Source organism: Paramacrobiotus metropolitanus, unplaced genomic scaffold (assembly GCF_019649055.1).
Source record: "Paramacrobiotus metropolitanus isolate TYO unplaced genomic scaffold, Prichtersi_v1.0 Parri_scaffold0000153, whole genome shotgun sequence".
NCBI lineage: Eukaryota > Metazoa > Tardigrada > Eutardigrada > Parachela > Macrobiotidae > Paramacrobiotus > Paramacrobiotus metropolitanus.
The window spans coordinates 187,316-207,625 of record NW_026570373.1 but is presented as its reverse complement, the minus strand read 5'-3'; the positions used below and the strand labels follow the sequence as shown (position 1 = coordinate 207,625).

General features: G+C 44.5%; 2 protein-coding genes across 8 annotated transcripts; one reads left to right on the top strand and one right to left on the bottom strand.

Annotated features, from left to right (window-relative positions):
* Positions 1-571: 571 nt before the first annotated feature.
* LOC129599709 (low choriolytic enzyme-like) lies at positions 572-9,002 on the bottom strand. 7 transcript variants are annotated; one of them, XR_008691957.1, is made up of 8 exons: positions 8,883-9,002; positions 8,604-8,826; positions 8,320-8,418; positions 8,090-8,213; positions 7,834-8,012; positions 7,543-7,779; positions 1,186-3,030; positions 572-960 (listed from the first exon to the last, which is right to left on the bottom strand). XR_008691957.1 is itself a non-coding variant. In XM_055498017.1 (6 exons), exons 2-6 carry the CDS (start codon positions 8,321-8,323, stop codon positions 7,007-7,009), a joined length of 573 nt encoding a protein of 190 aa, XP_055353992.1. In that variant the 5' UTR covers positions 8,324-8,418; positions 8,604-8,972; the 3' UTR covers positions 6,617-7,006. The 7 variants fall into 7 exon arrangements, 2 of the variants coding, with proteins under 2 accessions (XP_055353992.1, XP_055353993.1); XR_008691956.1 differs by having other exon boundaries at positions 1,186-2,853; positions 2,922-3,030; positions 8,604-8,972; XR_008691958.1 differs by having other exon boundaries at positions 7,865-8,012; positions 8,604-8,972.
* Positions 2,430-19,608, top strand: LOC129599698 (atrial natriuretic peptide receptor 1-like). Its single transcript, XM_055498009.1, has 19 exons — positions 2,430-2,488; positions 2,751-3,058; positions 3,172-3,215; positions 3,286-3,324; positions 3,438-3,515; positions 3,600-3,737; positions 3,817-3,867; positions 15,999-16,184; positions 16,269-16,413; positions 16,472-16,556; positions 16,682-16,877; positions 16,935-17,063; positions 17,130-17,318; positions 17,371-17,695; positions 17,760-18,087; positions 18,437-18,656; positions 18,719-18,854; positions 18,953-19,001; positions 19,171-19,608. Exons 1-19 carry the CDS (start codon positions 2,445-2,447, stop codon positions 19,364-19,366), a joined length of 2,886 nt encoding a protein of 961 aa, XP_055353984.1. The 5' UTR covers positions 2,430-2,444; the 3' UTR covers positions 19,367-19,608.
* Positions 19,609-20,310: the final 702 nt, after the last annotated feature.

Sequence of the window (20,310 nt, the reverse complement as noted above, 5' to 3'; positions counted from 1 at the left end):
CAGTGAGCCACCAAAGGGAAAGACATATCTACAAGCCTAAGATGCTAACGTTGACAGTGACATTTGTCGATCTGCTGCACTTACTTAACCGAATGAAACACGATGCTCCACCGCAAGACATGTTCCAGCGGTGTAACACGTAAATCTGGAAGTGCGTTTTATATGCGCCTTGTTATCCTTTGGTTGTTGTATTTGTAGTACTTTGCGCAAACGGCAGAATAGAATGTAGCCTTTTGAAATTTTTTATGCCGTAGCTTACTTACAAATTTTGTGCGTGCCCAGTACTGCTAACACTTTATAGGGAATATTGAATGTGTGCTGGCAAGGGTTTCAAGTACATACAGTTCACCAAATTTTCGGAAGCCGATTGTACGCGGTGCCACATTTTATGCGGCATCTGCCAGGTTTTATCGGGTGCCAGTTGCCAGAATCTCCAGGTTTTATCGCGTGCCATGCCATTGGCAGTGCCACTGGCAGGTGCCACTGCCACATTTTATCCCCTGCTGTGAGATACGTAATATAGCAGGAAGTAGCGTTGTGTATTGCTGCAGTGGCGTTTTATTACGGACTGAATCTGTAACATGCTGAACTACATAATAATGCTGGTCTGGCCTGGGAGAATACGTTCTCTGCTGTTGACGTCAGCAACCAGTCGTGCGACTGTGCTGGCTGCGGTAACGACTATCACGCTAATTAATTCAAGCAAAGCATGACATTCGCCAGGGCGGTGACGATATACCAAACGATGCTCGAAAGGATGCGACATTTTAGCAGTAATTTTCTGCAGATCGGCCAAAGCGCTACCATGATACCACGCATGACTGATGGTACACCGTAGTCGCGTATCCAGGTATGAAAGGAGTGGCAACAGAGTAACTTCAACAAGGTAATCGCGGGCCCGGATGTTCCTCAAGTCTTTGACTTTTTAACCAGTGAATTTAACGTGGAAGCGGTGGAACGCTAAAAAGATAAGTTTCATATAGATTTACTAAAAATTTTGCCTGGCCTCACTCCGAAAGATGCTTTTCTATTGCTTTATGCCATTCTACAGCCGAATAGTTTTTATACATTTTGGTGGTCTAATCGTGTATACACGCACCATCCGGTAGTCGCAATATGCACGAATTAAAATGAACAGAAAGATTAAACGCTTTGTCATGCACCCACCAGAAGTTAGGTTCTTACCCCATATGCTTGAAACCTTGCTGTAAAAGGCACATGACGTTATGGACGAATCTACACCACAAGTCAATAATTAGTTTCATGACATTTTTTTTGCATTTGGCCAAAATATCCGAACAACCGCAGATTTTGACATTCTTTCCAGCTCTCCGGCATCGAGAACATCAACCAACAGTCTATTTGGCAAGTCCATCACGCAGCCTTTTTAAAAAAAGGGGTGCGTGATGGACTCCGACACGTTACTGATTATTACGGCAGTGCATAATTAACGCTACATCCGTTGAATCGCAGCCACAATCGGCGCTGGCGTAAGGTCATCCAGTTGAGCATTATTTAAGCGCTGTCCCAAACGGGAATGCCAAGGCTGAGGCTGCGTGTACGTCAGCTACACGGCAGTAATTACGTTAAATTAAAAGGTGTGACCCGATGGTGTATCCCATATTTTTAGATGTACCAACATGATTGTGCCGCAGTCGCCCAGCAGACTACCACAGCAATCAGTAATCTGTAATGAAAGACTGCGTGGAAAACTGGAATGCAGTAAACAGCTGGATCATGTTCCCATTACCTTTAATTTACCGAGAGTGAGCGGGAAGATCGATATTACACCGTTTGTAGTCTTATGGTGTGTATCACAGCCATCACAGCAAGAAGACGATCAAGTAGTCTCCTTAAGATTTTGACTAACAGTGGCTCAACTTATTTAAAAAATGACCTGAAATGATGGCAGCGATCAGTGTTTCTGCGCTGACAACAATGGATGGTCGTAGGCCGTGTTTAGCGGTTGTTTTCATCTGTGGTATGATGTTCACGAGCGTGCCCGGCCTGTTGAACGTCAGCTTGGTGGCCGTTTGTTACAGGGCGCCCTTCGGGTTTGGCTCGGTGGTGTATCTGGGGCCTGCTTTATCCGTGGCCACGGAATATGTTTCCCGCAAGTACAACACAACCATGCGCTTCAATCTGACCATTTTTCCCGATCCGGGATGGACATGCGCGGATTTGAGTGATAATGCCGTCAGGCTGGTCTCGGAATTACATTATCGGCAGCGCAAGCCGAGCGATCTAACCGTCTACATCATACCCGGTACGTTGTCGGGCTCACCTCAGTTTTGCAAACACTGGATCAACTTTGTGTTGGTTCGACGTAGTGACGAGTCGGCAAAATGGCGAGTCACCATTTGCCGTATTTCTTGGGTTTTCTCATGGTAAGATTTCATTGAAAAATCGCTTTTTATTTTGTAGCCTGCGTCGAAACGACGGAAATGCCGTATTTTCAATCCCAGTGGAACAACTTGTGGATTTCCACGTGAGAACACCATTTACTCGTTAGAAAACGATCATATGTCGTATTAGTGACTAACATAAATGCGAAAACCAAGATTTGCGGAATAGCGCGGCTCTTTACCTACCAAGCAGTAAAACAGACACTTCTGTACTACGATACCTGCGGTTGTATTATAATTTTTTAGTATCATTACAGATAAATAATTTACTAAATTAACTAAATTTCTATAGAAAATAACTTATTTGTCAAATTAGAACGATTCTTGTGCAGTAACTCATCTTAGGATGTCGGTCAGTCCACAAATCCGCAATCGCCAACTGTATCCCACCTGGATCGCCACCAACTACTTTTCCATATCACAGTGCTCGCAGTTATACGTGGCGCTCCTCAACAAATACGCATGGACGTCGGTATACATCGTGATCGATACCGCATCGACGCCGTTCTACTATACCTTAGCGGCGGCATTGATCGGTGATCTGAAGAAGGAGCGCAGTATGTCCATCACGGTGCGCAATATCGCCACGACTCCGGGGATTCCCTATGGACAATTTGGGTCCATTCTGGAAGAAATACGGCATGTCAGCCGAGGTTGGCCAAAGTTGGAAAAAAGCGTCGAACGAACAAATATATTTAGGAGAATCAACATTTTCAAAACGTTAACTTATGATACGGTGAAGTATTTGCCTTGTTTCTTCTTACAGTTGTGTTGTACTTTGGGCATGCGGCGTTTTTACGCGAGTTTATGGTACGTAAGAGATACTAAATTTTCTGCACCATGCTAACTCATTTTGTCAACGCGTGAAATTTATTCCCAGATCGCTGCGTCTGTCGACAACATGACTAACGGAGAATATGTAAGAATGTAAACCAGTTGGCAGGTTAGGATGAAAAATCAATTCATACGCTATTTTGGTATCTGATGACCTTTGGAATATGCAAACACCATGTTACCATGTTATTTTTGCAGGTGTATGTGGCTGTGGAAGCCATGAACAACAAAATGCAAGGACTGCTTCATTGGCAATACAATGATCGCAGTGACGAGGTAGGCGTTTACTGACCTCTGTTTTTGCCTGTTGTTTGACCCAGCACAGCACCCGTGACACCTGCCGCCCACATTTCTTTGCAGATCGCCCTGCAAGCCTTCCAGTCGCTGTTGGTTATTTATCCACCAAATATCTACGACGCACCCGACCCTTCGCTTGGAGGGGAATTCGTTAAAAGATCACAGCGAGATTATAATTTTACATATGCGCTGAAGGATCAGGTGGGGCGGTTCAGGATAACGCGCGCTAGACACGATTAGAGTATCGTTGCACTACGACGCTTCTTCCTGCTTTTTTTAGAATTACAATTCGTTGGTGGAAGCCTACCTTGCCATCACCAGCCTTTCGCAGGTAAACATCTACAGGTTGATTAGTTTCCTGTGGCACTTGCAACAAAAGTCTGTTAAATATCGATAATGGACCGGCGTGGATCCAGTCTTTATTAATAAGAATAAGAATTTCCAGTCTTCTATGAATAAGAATTTCTTTGGCTTGTAAATTGAACTGACGCGAATATTTGATTGGCGTTAGTACTTGGAGCTTCTTTCAGGCACTAAACGATTCGTTATCGGCTGGAGAAAATCCATCCAGTTTAACTGGGTCAACGCTACTTAAACACATCCTGAACCGAATTTTCACGGATGACAACGGAGGCGGCACCATATACATTGATGCCAACGGACAGCGGCGTAGTGAATTTATCATAGCGTATTTCACGCCATCCGGCAACCGTAAAGCACGTAATTCAGTAGATTTTCGTTTATCGTTGGAAATACGAGCAACATAACATAACATAGCCTTTTTATTGAAAGTTCGTTCTTTAGCTCGTGCCACTATCTGTTTTCCTTAGACCTTGCTGCAAAAGTTCGGGAGGATGGACACGATGCAGGTGGTCACCGAGTTGACAGTCTGGGCCAATGCGACCTTCCCGCCACCCAACGAACCTTACTGTGGCTATATGAATCAGAAAGAAGTGTGCCAACCACAGCGTAAGATCCGTCAAAAGCCCATGCATTTTATTTGATTACAATTCATTTTTTTTTACGGGAACAGGGAGTCAATGGATACAGAATACCATTGTGGGCGTTGCAGCAGCACTGCTCACTTGTGGTATCGTGCTGGTCGTCTGTATAAGGTACTCTAGTTCACCAGAAACTTGGAAATTGTGAAACAAAAGTACCGAAGCGAATGATATCAGCAAAAAGGGAACAATATTGTGAATTTGCTACGCATGTTTGGTGTAACGTAGGAATGAGAGGAGGAAATCCGTGGAGCGCATGATATTGTATGAACCCTGGTGGCAGCTGGCGATCGCTGTTGTTCCCGTGGCATCTCGGTGTCAGCCGTCGGTGTCAACGTTTTTCGCCTCTACCAGGGAGAAAATCGTACTCGACGGCTCAAGAATGGCACCTCTTAAAGTGGTGCACAGCGCAACGCCCTCGGTTGTGGTAAAGGGACATAAACTGCAGTGTTGATAGATCCGAAGACGTTGTACGGTTGCAGAGTCCCCACCACACACGTACCATGTACAGAGGGCAAATCGTTCGATCAGTAGAGATTTGCCAGCGGGAATACAGCGTAACCTTTGAGGAAATGTCCACGCATGAAAGTCTACTGGTTCTTCTACGAAAGGTAGCGTGTACTGGTCGCCACTTTAGAAATGCCTAAAAGCAATACAACAAAGACTCATGCGCGTTTCATTAGTTCTACAGATTAGAATCCGACAATCTCTGCCGGTTCCTGGGATTAGCCATAACCAAGAGCAAACTGGATGTCTACATGATCTGCGCGGTGACAGAATGTCCATCACGAGGCACACTACGCGATATACACGACAGTCTGGTCACAACAGATTTTGGCTTCACTAGCTCACTCATTGTCGATTTTCTCGAGGTAGATCATTTCCATTACACTGTTCTACTGGTTGCTGTGAATGCACCTTCTCTGTACAGGCGCTGTGCTTCCTTCACCAGTCTCCGTTACGCTATCACGGCCGCCTCACGCCATTAGCTTGCTGGATTGATAAACACTTTACATTAAAAGTGACCGATTACGCTTTCGATCGGCTAAGCGTCGAGCTATGCACCAAGTGTGAGAATGTCGAACCGATTAGTGAAAGCGAATTAACCGAGCCGCTGTACTGGCTGACCCCGGAGAAACCGAATCCCAGTGATCCTAATGCAATGCGGGCAGTGGATGCGTATTCTTCCGGGCTTATCATTTACGAGATCCTCAGCAACGGAGGGTTGTTTCACAAGTTTCAGACCACAGGTGAGCTTTATCGATCACCGTCTTGGCCTTAACCTGCTTATCGAAGGCAATGTCTTTCAGATGATTTGATCGCGTTAACTTCGAGTACAGGACAAATTAAAAATGGAACTGTGAATTTCAAGGATTTTGCCGCTTTCGAAAGTGTACTGCGCTCATGTTGGGTTGCTGATCCGCAGCAGCGTCCCAGTATGTCGCGTCTGCGGTCACGTATCGCCGATATCTCGCCACTACTCAGGGCGGAGCTCAGTCAGAACCAACTGATCGATAAGATCTACAAACGCCTCTCGGATTACTCCAAAGATCTAGAAGTTCTGGTGAAAGTGCGAACGATCAATTTGCAGGAAGAAATTGGCAAATGCGATGCCATCACTGGCCAGTTTTTACCGCGGTCAGTTAAAAAGACATTGAAACTTGAAACGATTGCAGAAGTTCATTGTGCAATTACCGTAATATAGGTGTTTTGTTTATCAATCTGTTTTTCAAATTTCAATCATGCTCATTGTTGTAATAAATTGCAGGTCGATCATTAAGCAGTTACGGGTAGGTTGCGACATAATGCCGGAGCTCTTCGAATCGGTGACGATTATGTTCACTGACCTGTCGGGTTTTGTGGACTTTGTGGAGGCGAATAGTCCGGAGAGTACGATCAGTCTGATCGGGGAAACAGAAGGCTGCTTTGACCAGTTATCGACTCGATACGATGTGTACAAAGTGGAAGCTGTGGGAGACTCGTATCTGGTTTGTTGTGCAGTTACTATTAATGTACAAACCTGGATTATAACAAGCTGAATTAAAAAAAACTCTGAATCATCTTAGGTTGCTAGTGGTTTACCAGAAAGAGTTGGTGATCGTCACATCCAACGAATCGCCTTCTTTGCGCTTAAGCTAACGGAAGCCGAGCCACAGTTGATTTTTCTTAAACCATTGCGTTTTAAGATTGGATTGCATTCTGGTTAGAACACGTTCAAATCAACGTATATCCACTGCCTAACAGATTGGTCACTTCTCTGTAGGTCCCTGTGCGGCGGGTGTTTTAGGTTGGCGACGACTTCGTTATTGTTTGTAAGTAGTGTAACTGGGACCATGCAGTTACGGTTTCCGGCAGAGTGTATGTGGCCTGTGAGTTTATAGGTTTGGTGACACGGTAAATTTGGCCTCCCGGATGTGCAGTCACGGTCTCCCGGGACGCATACACATTAGCCACGATTCCAAAACATTATTAGAAGGATTTCCCGAGTACAGAGTTGACTGTCGGGGAACACAGGCCATTAAGGGGACATTCGAGATGACAACATATTGGCTAACGGGATATACAGGGTCGCCGTGACCACGTATTACTTAAATACCCACGGACTTTCAGACCGAGGAAATTTCTATAACTGAAAAGGGGAAAACTTTTTTTCTGTCAACAAGATGCATTTTTATTCTGCTTTTGCAACTGTTCTGTGCAAAGAATCAGAGTGCGAACTCTCAACTCTGCACCTTTGACATCACTACATACTTTTCTACCAAAAGGCAAATGGAGGCTCATAAAGTCATACGGTGACGACTGAGTCCTAAGTTATTGCGAATTTTATAAGATCAGTATTTAATGAAGTAAACGGAATTTTGCTGCGCTCCGGTTTACAGGAACGATTATTGCCAGCCAACGATGCAAATAATCGGCTGTTTTGTTTGCATAAAAACGATGGAATGGACAGAATATGCACTTACGTAAAACCTGAGCTAGTCATTACCACACTCGAAACCGGTTACCTGCAAAGCTCTTCGGATCTCCGATAGCACACCGAAACCGTCTGTGTATCCTGACAACATCCAGAATACTCAGATCTCGATTCTGTCCAATCTTCGCCTTTCTCTGTGTGGGGAGAATAGTGGGGATACTGCTGTCTTTCGCGAAGGCGTTGTGCTTACAGTGCATGACTGATTCGTAGTCATACGGCAATCCGTAAGTGTTTCCGTCCTCGTGTATAACAAACTGATCCCGGTCGCCTGAACAAGAGAGAGACAATCCGTCATAAAACTCACAATTTTAATCAACCTTACTTTTGGCAATATTATCCCAGATGATCTTTACATGTTCGTCTCTGTCTGCTCGGGAATGTTCGTGAAAGAAGCCCATGACGTGCATCAGTTCGTGCTGGACATTGCCGTGCTGCTTCAGACAGGCGGGTGAGTACACTACCGTTTGTCTTCCACCAACGCGACCGATAATCGACATGCATCTAATACGCGCCAGCGATTACAGAATTTTGCTAGCAGATTACGAATAGTAATATCGTGGAGGAAATTATTAACTGACTGCAGTCCTTTTTGGAAGCTGATGTAATCTTCTTCACTGGTGCGTTCCACGAACTGGACACAGTTACCGGAAAGGTGACTGATTATGCGCATAGACTCCAGAATAATCTGCATTTCTTTTGGTGCTGGAAACGATTTAGTTAATGACCGCTTGACAACAGCAACGATGCAAGGCAGTTTATGCAGCTTTCCTATTTGAAACAACACTGAAACTTCCTAGCGGTTCCTCACTCATTAAAGCATTTTGTTTTTTGGAGAATTCGTAAGGGATTGTGTTGTTAGGCCAGAACGAGCCGCTTCGTTGACGGCGTTGGCTGCTTCGTGTTCCAGCTATAAAAGGTCATACAGCTTGGGCGCGTTAGAATTACGGAACACGCTTTGCAATATTTCATAATTTTCATTCTTGTTAATAATTCTCTGGCATCAGTAACGCTTGCAGAAAAAAATACATGTTTATTTCTTTCAAGAAAACGGTAAATTACATAAAGTGCGTTGCGGATAATAATTTCGCTTACTTGCAGCGTCTGCAGACCGAGAATATCGCCTTCCGGTAGATCGCTGTCATAGTAAATTCATAAATTATCATAGTAAATTCGTCATAGTAAATTCGTCATCATAGTAAATTCGTCATAGTAAATTCGTCATCATTTTTCGCCAAAATATCCGGATCGATGAAGTCTCTCCAATGTGCAGAACCGAAACATTTCACTGGCAACCCAACGATGAAATTCATTAAGTCTATAATCAAACCGCCACTGTGTTGCACTGTAAATTCTACGCATTAGTTTGCATACTTTCTGGCAGATTTCGGATTACTTTCGTCGAGACTTCGACACTGATTGCAGCATACATACACAACGGGATCCGGACATGGCGATGCTTGTTTTATCGACTGCCAGCGTGGCATTATATCAGTTGTTTTACCACATTCAATAAACTGGAATCGAGCAACTTTGCACTCCCTTCTCAAGCAGGTATTCTACAATTTTCCCTCCGGCGAAAGGTTTTTGCAGCGTTAAAAAACCGGCTCGGAAAACAGCAGAATATTTATTGCAGCTAATTTAGCGTGAAATTGTTACCTGAATCAGCCAACTAAACGCGACAATGATCGAACACTTTATTCACGTTAAATTTTTAGATTGCTTTATTTATAAAATGCTGTCTTACAAATGTGGTACAATATTTTAAAACATCTCGTTCTTTTTTACGAAAACTTTGTGTTATAAATTTTGATTTATCTAACAAATTTAATGTATGCAGAATCCACGTGTGTTGTGGCAGTTTGGAGGGTGCCCTCAAAAATGTTTTATCGATGCCGTTCTTTCTGTGCTATGAAGCAATTCCATAGATAATGCGCGGAATATTAGTACGCAAAAATCACAACTAAGGCTTTGTCCCGAATTCGAAGCAAATCTCGCTATGGTACAGTTGCGCAACCGCACGAGGTGGCTGTATGCAGTGGCCACGCCTACAGATACGGTACGCGAAACCACCTCGCGAGGTGGAGTTGCTGTATCGCAACGAGATTCGCTTCAAATTCGGGACGAGGCCTAAGCCTTGCACCCAGGGGTCGGGGCTAAAATTTTGCTGTCCATGAAAACACTTTTCGACTTTGATCGATTTCCTCTTTTTCTTTGCCCCCATGTTTATTTTGCGCTGTTTTGAAACTTTGAATATGAGAAGTAAATAATGCATTACACTGTAGATGTATGTAGTTACGAAGTCCAAATTTTACACGATGGATCACCAGTTGCATCAGTAGGCGCGAAGTACAATACAATATTACCTTCCCAACCGCAAATAAAAATATATGTACTATGACTGATGATTGGCTCTGAAAAGTTTATTGGTTTAGTTAACAGCCGGAGTTATAGGTTCTCCATAAAGGTACCTTTTGTACCTAAGGCGGGTGTACCGTTTATTCAGTACGCAGCCTAAAAGGATTTATCGTAGCAAGTTTATAATTACAGTATGTAGTTCAAGCGTGCACGCTGAAAATTCACCTGGTATCGCTACTATTTTTGCCTGAACAGTTATGGATACGATTCAGGCAGTATTTTTATTTATTTCCGCTGGTATTACAGCGCGTCCTTACTGGTATTACAGTGCTGTGGTATTGCAATGATACAATTTTACCCGTAAGTGTCATGTACTTGTACGAGCTGCATGTTTTGGACGTCAGTTATCAAGATTCAGATCTATATTGCCACGAATGGGATACACCAGAGCCGGCAAACCAGAAAAGACTGACCAAAACCAATATTATATTCTGAAAGCCCGTAATCGAAAACCCGGCCAGATTTTATTCATTTCTTTTAAAACCTCTCCCGCTTCGAGCGCCACAGCGGAAGAGTTTTGACTACCTTCACCAAATGTAACTAAATTATTATAATAATAATTATCATCGTAGTATTTTTGACCAGGCAATGTTGCCACGTAAACCAAATAAAATATAGTTAAAAAATGAAAGTATTTTCCACTAATTAAAATATCAGAATCAATTTAATTAGCAGACCGTTGGCGTTATTGCGACAAGAACGGCTGCAGATCCAACGTTGTCATCGAGGACAATTTCTAAACAAGTGCCGGCCAAGCAGCGATAGACAGAACTACCGCCACTGTTCAGTGCACAAGCCCGTTAGTTGACCGAAATACCACTACATTCTAGTTAAGATAGCCCGCTAAGCCAGTGAGTGGCCGAACTGCCACTATGGATAGCTAGTGAGCGGTTGACCGAGCTGTCATTACTGTCCGATGCCGAGTGGCCGAGTGAGCGAGTGACCGAGCTGTCACTACTTTTCAGTGTAAAAAGCCCGTTAGGGAACGAGTGACTGAGTTACCACTACTGTCCGGTGCACAGAGCCCGGTAGGAGAGCGGGTAACCGCGCTGTCACTAATGTCCGGCGCAGAAAGTCCGTTAGCGCAGCGGGTGACCGGGCTACCAATGCTGTCCGGCGTAAAAACCCCCTTCGGTGAAGGAGTGCTGAGCTGCCAGTACTGTCCGTGCACAGATCCCGGAAGTTGAGCGGGTGACCGAGCTGTCACTACTGTCCAATGTACAAAGCCCGTTAGGTGAGCGACTGACCGAGCTACTACTGCTGTCCGGCGCAGAAAGCCCGGGAGGTGAGCGGGTGACCGAGCTTTCAGTGGCGGCTGTCACTACTGTCCAGTGTACTAAGTCCGTTAGGTGAGCGGGTGACCGAGCTACCACTGCTGTCCGGCGCAGAAAGCCCGGGTGGTGAGCGGGTGACCGAGCTGTCATTATTGTACAGTGAACATGAGTGACCGAGCTACCACTACTGTCCGGCGAACGGAACCGGTTAGCTAATCAAGTAATCGAGCCACCACTACTGACCGGACATACGCCACTGGGCACACACCAACTTCCAGGGAATAGAGCCAGTGAAGTGATGAGTTACAGAACTAGTGATCCAGTGCACTATCACTGTTTCGAATTTCACACCTTATAGACTGATTTTCATAGAAAATTCGTGTTCACCCTGTTGCATGTACCGATCATGTTTCGACGAATAGACTGATGGTAATCTAATAAATATTCATTCAAATTCAAATAAAATGGCCATGGACCACAAGAAACGCGGAGGCGAAGCCGAGGCTGTTTCTTGTAATATAATATAATTACAGGGGGGAAAACAAGTCTACTCGACACGTTTCCCTGTACTGCTGCCGTCACCCGCCTGGAGTGTGACGTTACGGCAATACATACGGTTAAATAAGGCGCGGTACATATGCACCATGTATAGCCGCAGCGTAAAGCACCATCCGGCTGACATCAGAAGTACCAAAGACTGTGTGAGCGGAGAAGCGGCTCACGTACAGCGATAAAGTCTTTCAAAGGATTTCAACGTATTGCGCCGTGGTGCAGTGGTACTGCCTACGCGGATCTAACGACGTAGCCGGGGTTCGATTCCCCCATCGGCGCCTTTTTCAGCCGTTTCTCGGTTTCCCTCGGATTGCGCCCTGCTTAGAACTGGTTCGGCTAGACTTGTTTTTCCCCTATATTAGATTATATGTAACGCTTGAAATTCCGGTAAGAAATTAAGAATGTTGAGATTGGATGTAAAGTGCATTTGTCTGTCGGAAGTTTCTTATTTGCATTTCTGAATGCGTCAAATGGTATCATCTTAATCACCATTATCAATTTACCATCTGGAAGCGGTTTTCTTGATTTCTCATCGAATAAGCCGTAATATTGTAGTAGCCACCCGGTATCCGTGCGTATAACAGCTCACCAAAAGGGAGCAGTTGGCAAATGTACCGCTTGTCACTATAATAAATTAGCTCTTTTCTTATGGGACGCTCCTTCTTGGAAAAGGAAAATGCATTTTCTTGCCACGACGCCTTACGGTAACGTCTGACGTCATGAAAACACACAAAACACACTGCAGAAGGAAAAAATGTTAGCTTGTTCGCGTTATATTGTCATCTAAAATATTATGTGTACTACCAAGCTGCCTAATTTATGCAAGATTAACCGGTTCTCGGAAGACTTGGAAACTGCAGTAGGCAGGTTTCCAAGACCTCGTCTATAAATACGTAAATATTAAAACAGTATGTTCTGGCTTCAAGCTGTGCAGATGCGGAAAGAATAATATTAGTTATTCTTCAATGTTTTTCAGATAAATTCAGTACTGAAAATACTCATACTGCAGATTTGCAGTATAAACTGCAAATCATACGAATCATTGCTCTTTCCTAGAAATTTATGTTTAGGATATTGAAAATCGGAACAGGAAACTGCCGGTATATTATGCAAACTGCGCATTTACTGTCGCTAATTGTATCTTCCTGTAAACCGTTTTGTCAATGCAGGCAAATGCATCTGGGAAATTATGTTGACAATTTTCCCGCGAACATACGCATTATCTGCCATAACCGGCTTCCTGGGATCCAGTGGATGACTGTATCGCTTGCATGACTATGTATGGAAATTATGAAATCAATACTAATCGCCAGAGTGCATATCTGTCCGCGGATTAGGAAGCAGAATCCGTGGTGCACTGACTGGCACGATGCAGGTAGATTTTTATTAAGAAAGTCTGCCGTGTCTTAAGAAAATCTTTGAGCGCTGTCCTGCCCCGTTAATTATTAGAATACTACAGTGGAATTCGACATCTATCCGACCTTTCAACCCGATGAGAATTCTGCAGTGTCAACCCGTCTGTCAGTCCGCGCTAGTAATTACGATAATTACAAGCTGTTTGTCGGTGGTTTTATTTTATTCCATATTCGACATCTACCGGCGAAACGTGTGATTGTGGCGAAGCCGCAGCGAGTGAACTACCGCAGTGATGAATGACTATACGTGGAGAGTTAAGTAAGGAAGCGCTTCTGGATCTTCAATTACCGTGGGTGATCACCGTGAGCGTATTCGTGGGATTAATACTGTAACACAGATAGCAAAAGCTGCTGGTGTTATTCATGTAACTTTCAAGCAAAACAGTTCAGCAGGATGTCGATCAAAGTATACCTCAGGATTCCACTCCCGTTCAAGATTAATACCGCCGTTGAATACATGATACATTCTTATTCAATGACTTATGAAATATTGAAAAGCTTATTGCCGGCGATCTGTGCGTTCCTGCGCTGAAAATGGCTGATAATCAAATGGCATTTGTGCTGATTGTTGTCCTATCTGGTATGATGAGCGTACACGGGCTGCTCAACGTCAGTCTGGTGGCCGTGGTGTACAGTGCGCCCATCGGGTTCGGCTCGCTGGTGTATCTGGGACCTACTTTATCCGTGGCCAAAGATTATGTTTCCGCCAAGTACAACACGACCATGCGCTTCAATTTGACAATTTTATCCAATCAAACAAAAACATGTGCGGATTTGACGGATAATGCCGTCAGGATCGTGTCGGAATGGCATTATCGGCAACGGCCGGAGAATGATCTGACCGTCTATATCATACCCGGTACCGAAAGTTAACCACAGTTACATAAGCGAGGGCGTTTTTACTTGAGTTTCTCTAAGAATTTTCCGTAATACGGTGTTAATCTTTCAGCTTGCGTTGAGTCGACGGAGATGCCGTATTTTCAGTCGCAATGGAACAGCCTATGGATATCAACGTGAGAAAATTGTTTTAAATTGCACAGATCTAATAACCCGGAAAGCCGAAAATGTCTACCAAAGATGCCAGAACCGAATCGAGCAAGCGCTCAATGAAAGCTAATTTTCGCTAAACTGTGTATCCAATAATTAAGGAAAGTTTTAGTTGGAATAAATAGCGTACATCTAAGACCCGTCCCGGATTTCGTTCCCGTCGGACCGCCAGATAATAGACTTACCAGCTAAACCAGTTATAACGGCAAAGACGGTGCACATTCGCAAGATAACACCGGTTCTTGCGTCACCTGCGTACGGTGTATATGATAACAGGCAAAATTTTGCTTTAAACTTTTAAATTTTAAACTCTTAAAATACGCTTTAAAAATTGTTGCGATGGGAGAGGAAATAATGGCGGGAGAAAAAGCGGGAATATACGTAAATGTGTGCCTCGAGTCTGTAAAAAGCGTAATGTTTCTACGCAGTGTCTCTTCATAGGGTAGCATACAGTCCACAAATCCGCAATCGCCAACTATATCCCACCTGGATCGGTATGAACTACTTCTCCTTACCACAGTGCTCGCAGTTATACGTGGCACTCCTCAATAAGTACGCGTGGACATCGGTGTTCCTGGTGATCGATAACGCTTCGGTGCCGTTCTACTACACGTTAGCGGCAGCCCTGCTCACTGATGTCCAAAAGGAGCGCACTATCTCCACCACGGTGCGCAATATCGCCACAACACCGGGAATCCCCTATGGACAATTCGAACCCATTCTGGACGAAATACGCCAGGTCAGCCGAGGTTAGTTGGAGACGGACTAAATTGCTCATGACAGTTAACAATTAATTTTTAACACCGAGAAAAATTCTCATGCCGGAAGTAACCTGCCATATGTTTTACAGTTGTACTGTACTTTGGCCATGCGTCATTTTTGCGTGAGTTTCTGGTATGTTAACCATTTTCTCCATGATGTTATAAAGACATTTAATGATGACAGATATTTTATGATTTCAGATCGCTGCGGCTGTTAAAAACATGACAAATGGAGAATACGTAAGAAGCTTCGTTGCAAAAACAAGACAACCTTTGACAACCTTTGGCGTGACCTTCCTTTGGGTGCTTGTTGCTCTTTGCAGCAACCGGTCATGTTACCAAATCGCTATTTCAGGTTTATGTGGCTGTGGAGGCCATGAAAAATAAACTGCAGGGTCTTTTGGATTGGCGATACAATGACAGCAATGACGAGGTACAATTTTGCTTTTACCATTAATTTTAGTGACAAATCTGACACGTGCACTACCATTTTTACAGATCGCCTTTCAAGCCTTCCAGTCGCTTTTGGTCGTCTATCCACCGATTATGTACGCCGCCCCGATTCAACTCTGGGAGCGGAATTCGTTAAAAGATCGCAGAGAGATTACAATTTCCCTTATGCGCTGAAAGATCAGGTGCGGCAGTATAGTTTGCTAACAATAACCACGATTAAATTACCTCTGTATTATAAATTTTCTCCCTATTTTTGCTTAGAATTTTAATTCACTTGTGGATACCTATTTGGCAATCACCAGTCTTTCTCAAGTAAGTTATGTACGTAGAACTACAATAGTAGAAAAGTAGAAGCACCTATCCATATTTCTGAAGCATATCTTTCTTTTTTGCACTGTGGGATATTTTTTATGGCAAACTTAGCTGAAAGTGGCAGATCCAGTGAAACTAGAAAAAAATGCATTTCTGTTTTTTGAAGCCCGTTACTTATTTTTTGCAACATTCTGCTTGAACTTGGTCTCGTTAACTGCGGCAGCGGATACAAGGAATACGTATCTGCACGTTTTTCAGGCGCTAAATAATTCTTTATCGGCTGGAGAAAATCCAGCTAATTTAACCGGATCAACGCTAGTAAAATATATGCTGGACCGCACGTTCACGGATGACAACGGAGGCGGCACCATCTACATCGACAGCAACGGACTGCGACGAAGTGATTTTGTCATAGCGTATTTCACGCCATCTGGAAACCGTAGAGTACGCAACTACAGTAGTTTTTTCACCGATTATCATTGAAAACGTGCGTAACAACTCATTTCGTGGCACTGGTTGGCCTTTTAGGCGTTACTGCAAAAGCAAGGCAAGGAGGACGGGCTGCGAGAGGTCACGCCAACGCGGTTAACAGTCTGGGCCAACGCATCTTTTCCGCCACCAAACGAACCCTTTTGTGGTTACACGAATCAGAAGGAAGTCTGTCAGCCACAGCGTAAGAACGGTTGACTGGTTACTTGTTTTATTGACTTTAACTTTTGTGCCGTTTACAGGTGATAATCAGTGGATACAGAATACCATTATAAGCCTCGCAGGAGCCTTGGTGATCGTCAGCGCTGCGTTGATCGTTTACTTAAGGTACTATACAGTATACAGTGCATCAGGGGATCGCGGCACACATACAGTGCTAATTAAAAATTACCGTCGACAAACAGAAAAGGAGAGCATTGTACGAATACGAATATGTTTTTGGTGTGGTGTAGAAGAGAAAAGAGGAGAGCGGTGGAGCGCATACTGTACGATCCCTGGTGGCACGTGGTCATTACCATCATTCCTGGTGCGCAACGCCGCCAATCTTCCATCTCCATGTATTTCGCCCCGGGTAAATCGAAAACCGTTCAGGACGACTCGCTGACACCAACTAGAGAAGCGATGAAAAGCGCTTCACCTTCGATTGCGGTAAGGTTTAAGCGAAAGTTGTCTTGCAGGGAAAAGTATGACATTTCGCGTATTTAGGGTCTCCACCAAACTTACGCCATCTATCGGGGACAATCCGTTAGATCGGTGAAGATGTGCCGGCGCGAATGCGCCATAACATTCCAGGAAATGTCAGCGCATCAAAGTCTACTAATTCTTCTACGAAAGGTAACGTGCGGACGCTACTGTCCAAAAAATAATCCTTAAAGCTCTCATGTCTTTGCTCGTCGTTAGTTCTACCGATTAGAGCATCAAAATCTTTGTCGGTTCCTGGGATTATCCATAACCAAAAACAAGTTCGACGTCTACACGATTAGCGCGGTAACGGAATGTCCACCGCGCGGGACCCTGCGTGACATACACAGCAGTCTGGTCACCCGAGATTTTGCCTTTATAAGCTCCCTTATTGTCGACTATCTCGAGGTAAGTACTGTCCATAAAACTAACACCAGTAACTGCAACGTTTCTTCTGCAGGCACTGTGCTTCCTTCACCTTTCTCCGCTGCGCTATCACGGTCGCCTCACACCGTTAACGTGCTGGATTGACAAGCACTTTACACTGAAAGTGACCAATTATGGATTCGACCGATTAGACGTCGAGCTGTGCACCAAGTGCGAGAACATGGAGCCAATCAGTCAAAGCGAGCTAACCGAGCCGCTGTATTGGTGGACCCCGGAGAAACCGAACCTCAATGATTCCAAAGCCATGCAGGCACTGGATGTGTTTTCTTCCGGGTTTATCATCTACGAGATGCTTAGCAACGGAGCGTTATTTCACAAATTTAGCGTATTAACTAAAGGTGTCCTATAGTTGTAGTGCTCACACCGGATTAGGTTACCTGTAGCCATGTTTTGCAATTGCAGATGATTTGTACGCGTTGATCTCTCGTAAAGGAAATGTTTTCCATGGCGCTGTTCAGTTCAAGGATTTTGCGGCTTTCGAAAGTGTGCTGCGGTCGTGCTGGACTGCCGATCCGCATCAGCGACCCAGCATGCAACGTCTCCGGTCGCGTATTGCCGATATCTCGCCACTGTTGACCTCGGGGCTCGGTCAAAATAAATTAATCGATAGGATGTACAAGCGCCTCTCGGATTATTCTGAAGATTTGGAAAATTTGGTAGCAGTGCGGACGAATAATTTGCAGGAAGAGATGGGCAAATGTGATGCTATCATCGGGCAGTTTTTACCACGGTCAGTTTAGAAAGACGAGCGTAACCGTCATACATTCCTGACGAATAAACCTTTCGCCGTAGATTTTGCACGAACAGTTTCTTGAACTTTTCGGTACCGCTAATTTGCTAAAGACCACAATGCAGGTTTTCTTCCAGACGCTTTAACCGGATAGTAGTTTCGCTAACCTACGGCGTTGTTGAATTAAAGCATACACGCGGCCGGTTTTTTCGCCTTGAATTTTTTTTTTGTCTTGAGTCTTTTTTATGGCAGCTAATGAGTGCATTCGCCATGCTCTTCGCCACTGATATTCGTATCCCATCGGAAAGTTTTTGATTTTGTTGAAATTCGTTGTCGTCCTGAATTGTAGGTCTATCGTAAAGCAGTTACGTGTGGGTTCCGACGTGATGCCGGAGCTGTTCGAGTCGGTGACGGTGATGTTCACGGACTTGTCGGGTTTTGTGGATTTTGTCGAGACGAACAGTCCGGAGAGTACGATCAGTCTGATCGGTCAAACTGAATCATGCTTCGACCGTTTATCTACGCGATACGATGTGTATAAAGTGGAAGCTGTGGGAGACTCATATTTGGTATGTGTACAAGAACAAGAAAAATTATAGCCCCAGTTCGCAACAAACCTGGACTGTGCTAGGTTGCCAGCGGTTTGCCAGAAAGAATTGGCAACAGTCATGTTCAGCGCATAGCCTTTTTCGCTACGAAGCTGATGGAGGCCGAGTCGGAGATGACCTTTCTTAGAACACTGCGATTTAAGATTGGATTGCATTCTGGTATGCACAGAAAATTTAACTAATTCGTCAACGTGGTTAGTACATTAGTGAGGTGCTGCAGTTGCGAGTATACTGTAACAAACTTGTTCAATTTGCAGGTCCCTGTGCGGCGGGCGTTTTGGGCTTGCGAAGACTGCGCTACTGCTTGTAAGCAGCCTAATTCAGTCATGCCGTATGGTTGTTGCGTTATTGGCGTACCCTCGTAGCATGGCGGAGTTTTTCAAGGCGAAAGAAAAATTTATTAGAATCATTTACGAGTTTAACCATAGGATACGGTTTTTATTTCAACTGTGGCCAAACAATTGCTGTTTTGCAGATTTGGTGACACGGTGAATTTAGCCTCCCGGATGTGCAGTCACGGCCTGCCGGGTCGCATACACATTAGCTATGAATCGAAAATATTACTGGAAGGATTTCCGGAATACAGGGTGGACTGTCGGGGAACACAGGCCATTAAGGGGGCATTCGAGATGATAACGTACTGGTTAACCGGATACTCTGGGCCGCTGTGATTGTACTGTAACCCATTGAATTTCCCACTGATGAAATTCCAGAAACTGGAAAAGAAGAAAACTGGGCGCGCCTCGCATTCAAGGTGAACCTACTTTCGGCAGTATTGGCCAATCTCAAGAAATGGTAGCACCACGCTCATGCTTGCGAGGTGTTTATCGAAACCAGCAATGCCTGTAATGCGAGGCGCATCCTTCATGTGGTGTTGTTTTCAAAGAAGGATGTGGTTTGCCGCCACATGAAGAAGCACTTAGAAACAATGGTCTTTGCTCACATACACTGAAAGTAGTGCTGCTATGTGCTTACAAATCAGCTGCTAACAACCCTTTTCTTGTTGGCTGTCTCACAACACAATAAAAATTCAGATGCGGAGATGTTCTGCTAAATTTCGCATATACCTGTAATTAAATATTACTCTCGGTATGCCTAGCGGTGTGGATGCAGGGCAGAGGTGGTGTGTTCAGGGATGACTGCTGGCTCTTCAGTTACCGTGGACGATGCACCATGTGGCATCAATCTTCTTTTAGCGGTGAATAGTAGAAGCTGCCAATGCCAGTTGGACTACATGCACCTGCATAATCAGAAGCCACACATTGTATCTGCATATCTGAACCTGGTTTAGATTTCGTTCTGCGCTCGTTTGTACGGAACGTTCTAATAAATAGGACCCGTGATTTGGCAGCACAGTGATCTGGTGTTCGTCGAATTTGGTACTTAATCGTAATCATAGCTGATTAGTGACCTTGCAGTCCTTTCCTTCAGAGCAATCGTAAGCTCCCTCAAAGCGCTGAATAAGTCTGTATTTTTAATTGAGGTAGCATCGCTGTAATATAGACGCATGCTGGCAGAGTAATGTGACAACGCTTTGGTCATGCAGTGTCCGGCAGACGGAGACCACATTTTCCATAGGTCCCGAACAATGGGGACCTTCGCAGCGCTTTAGTCG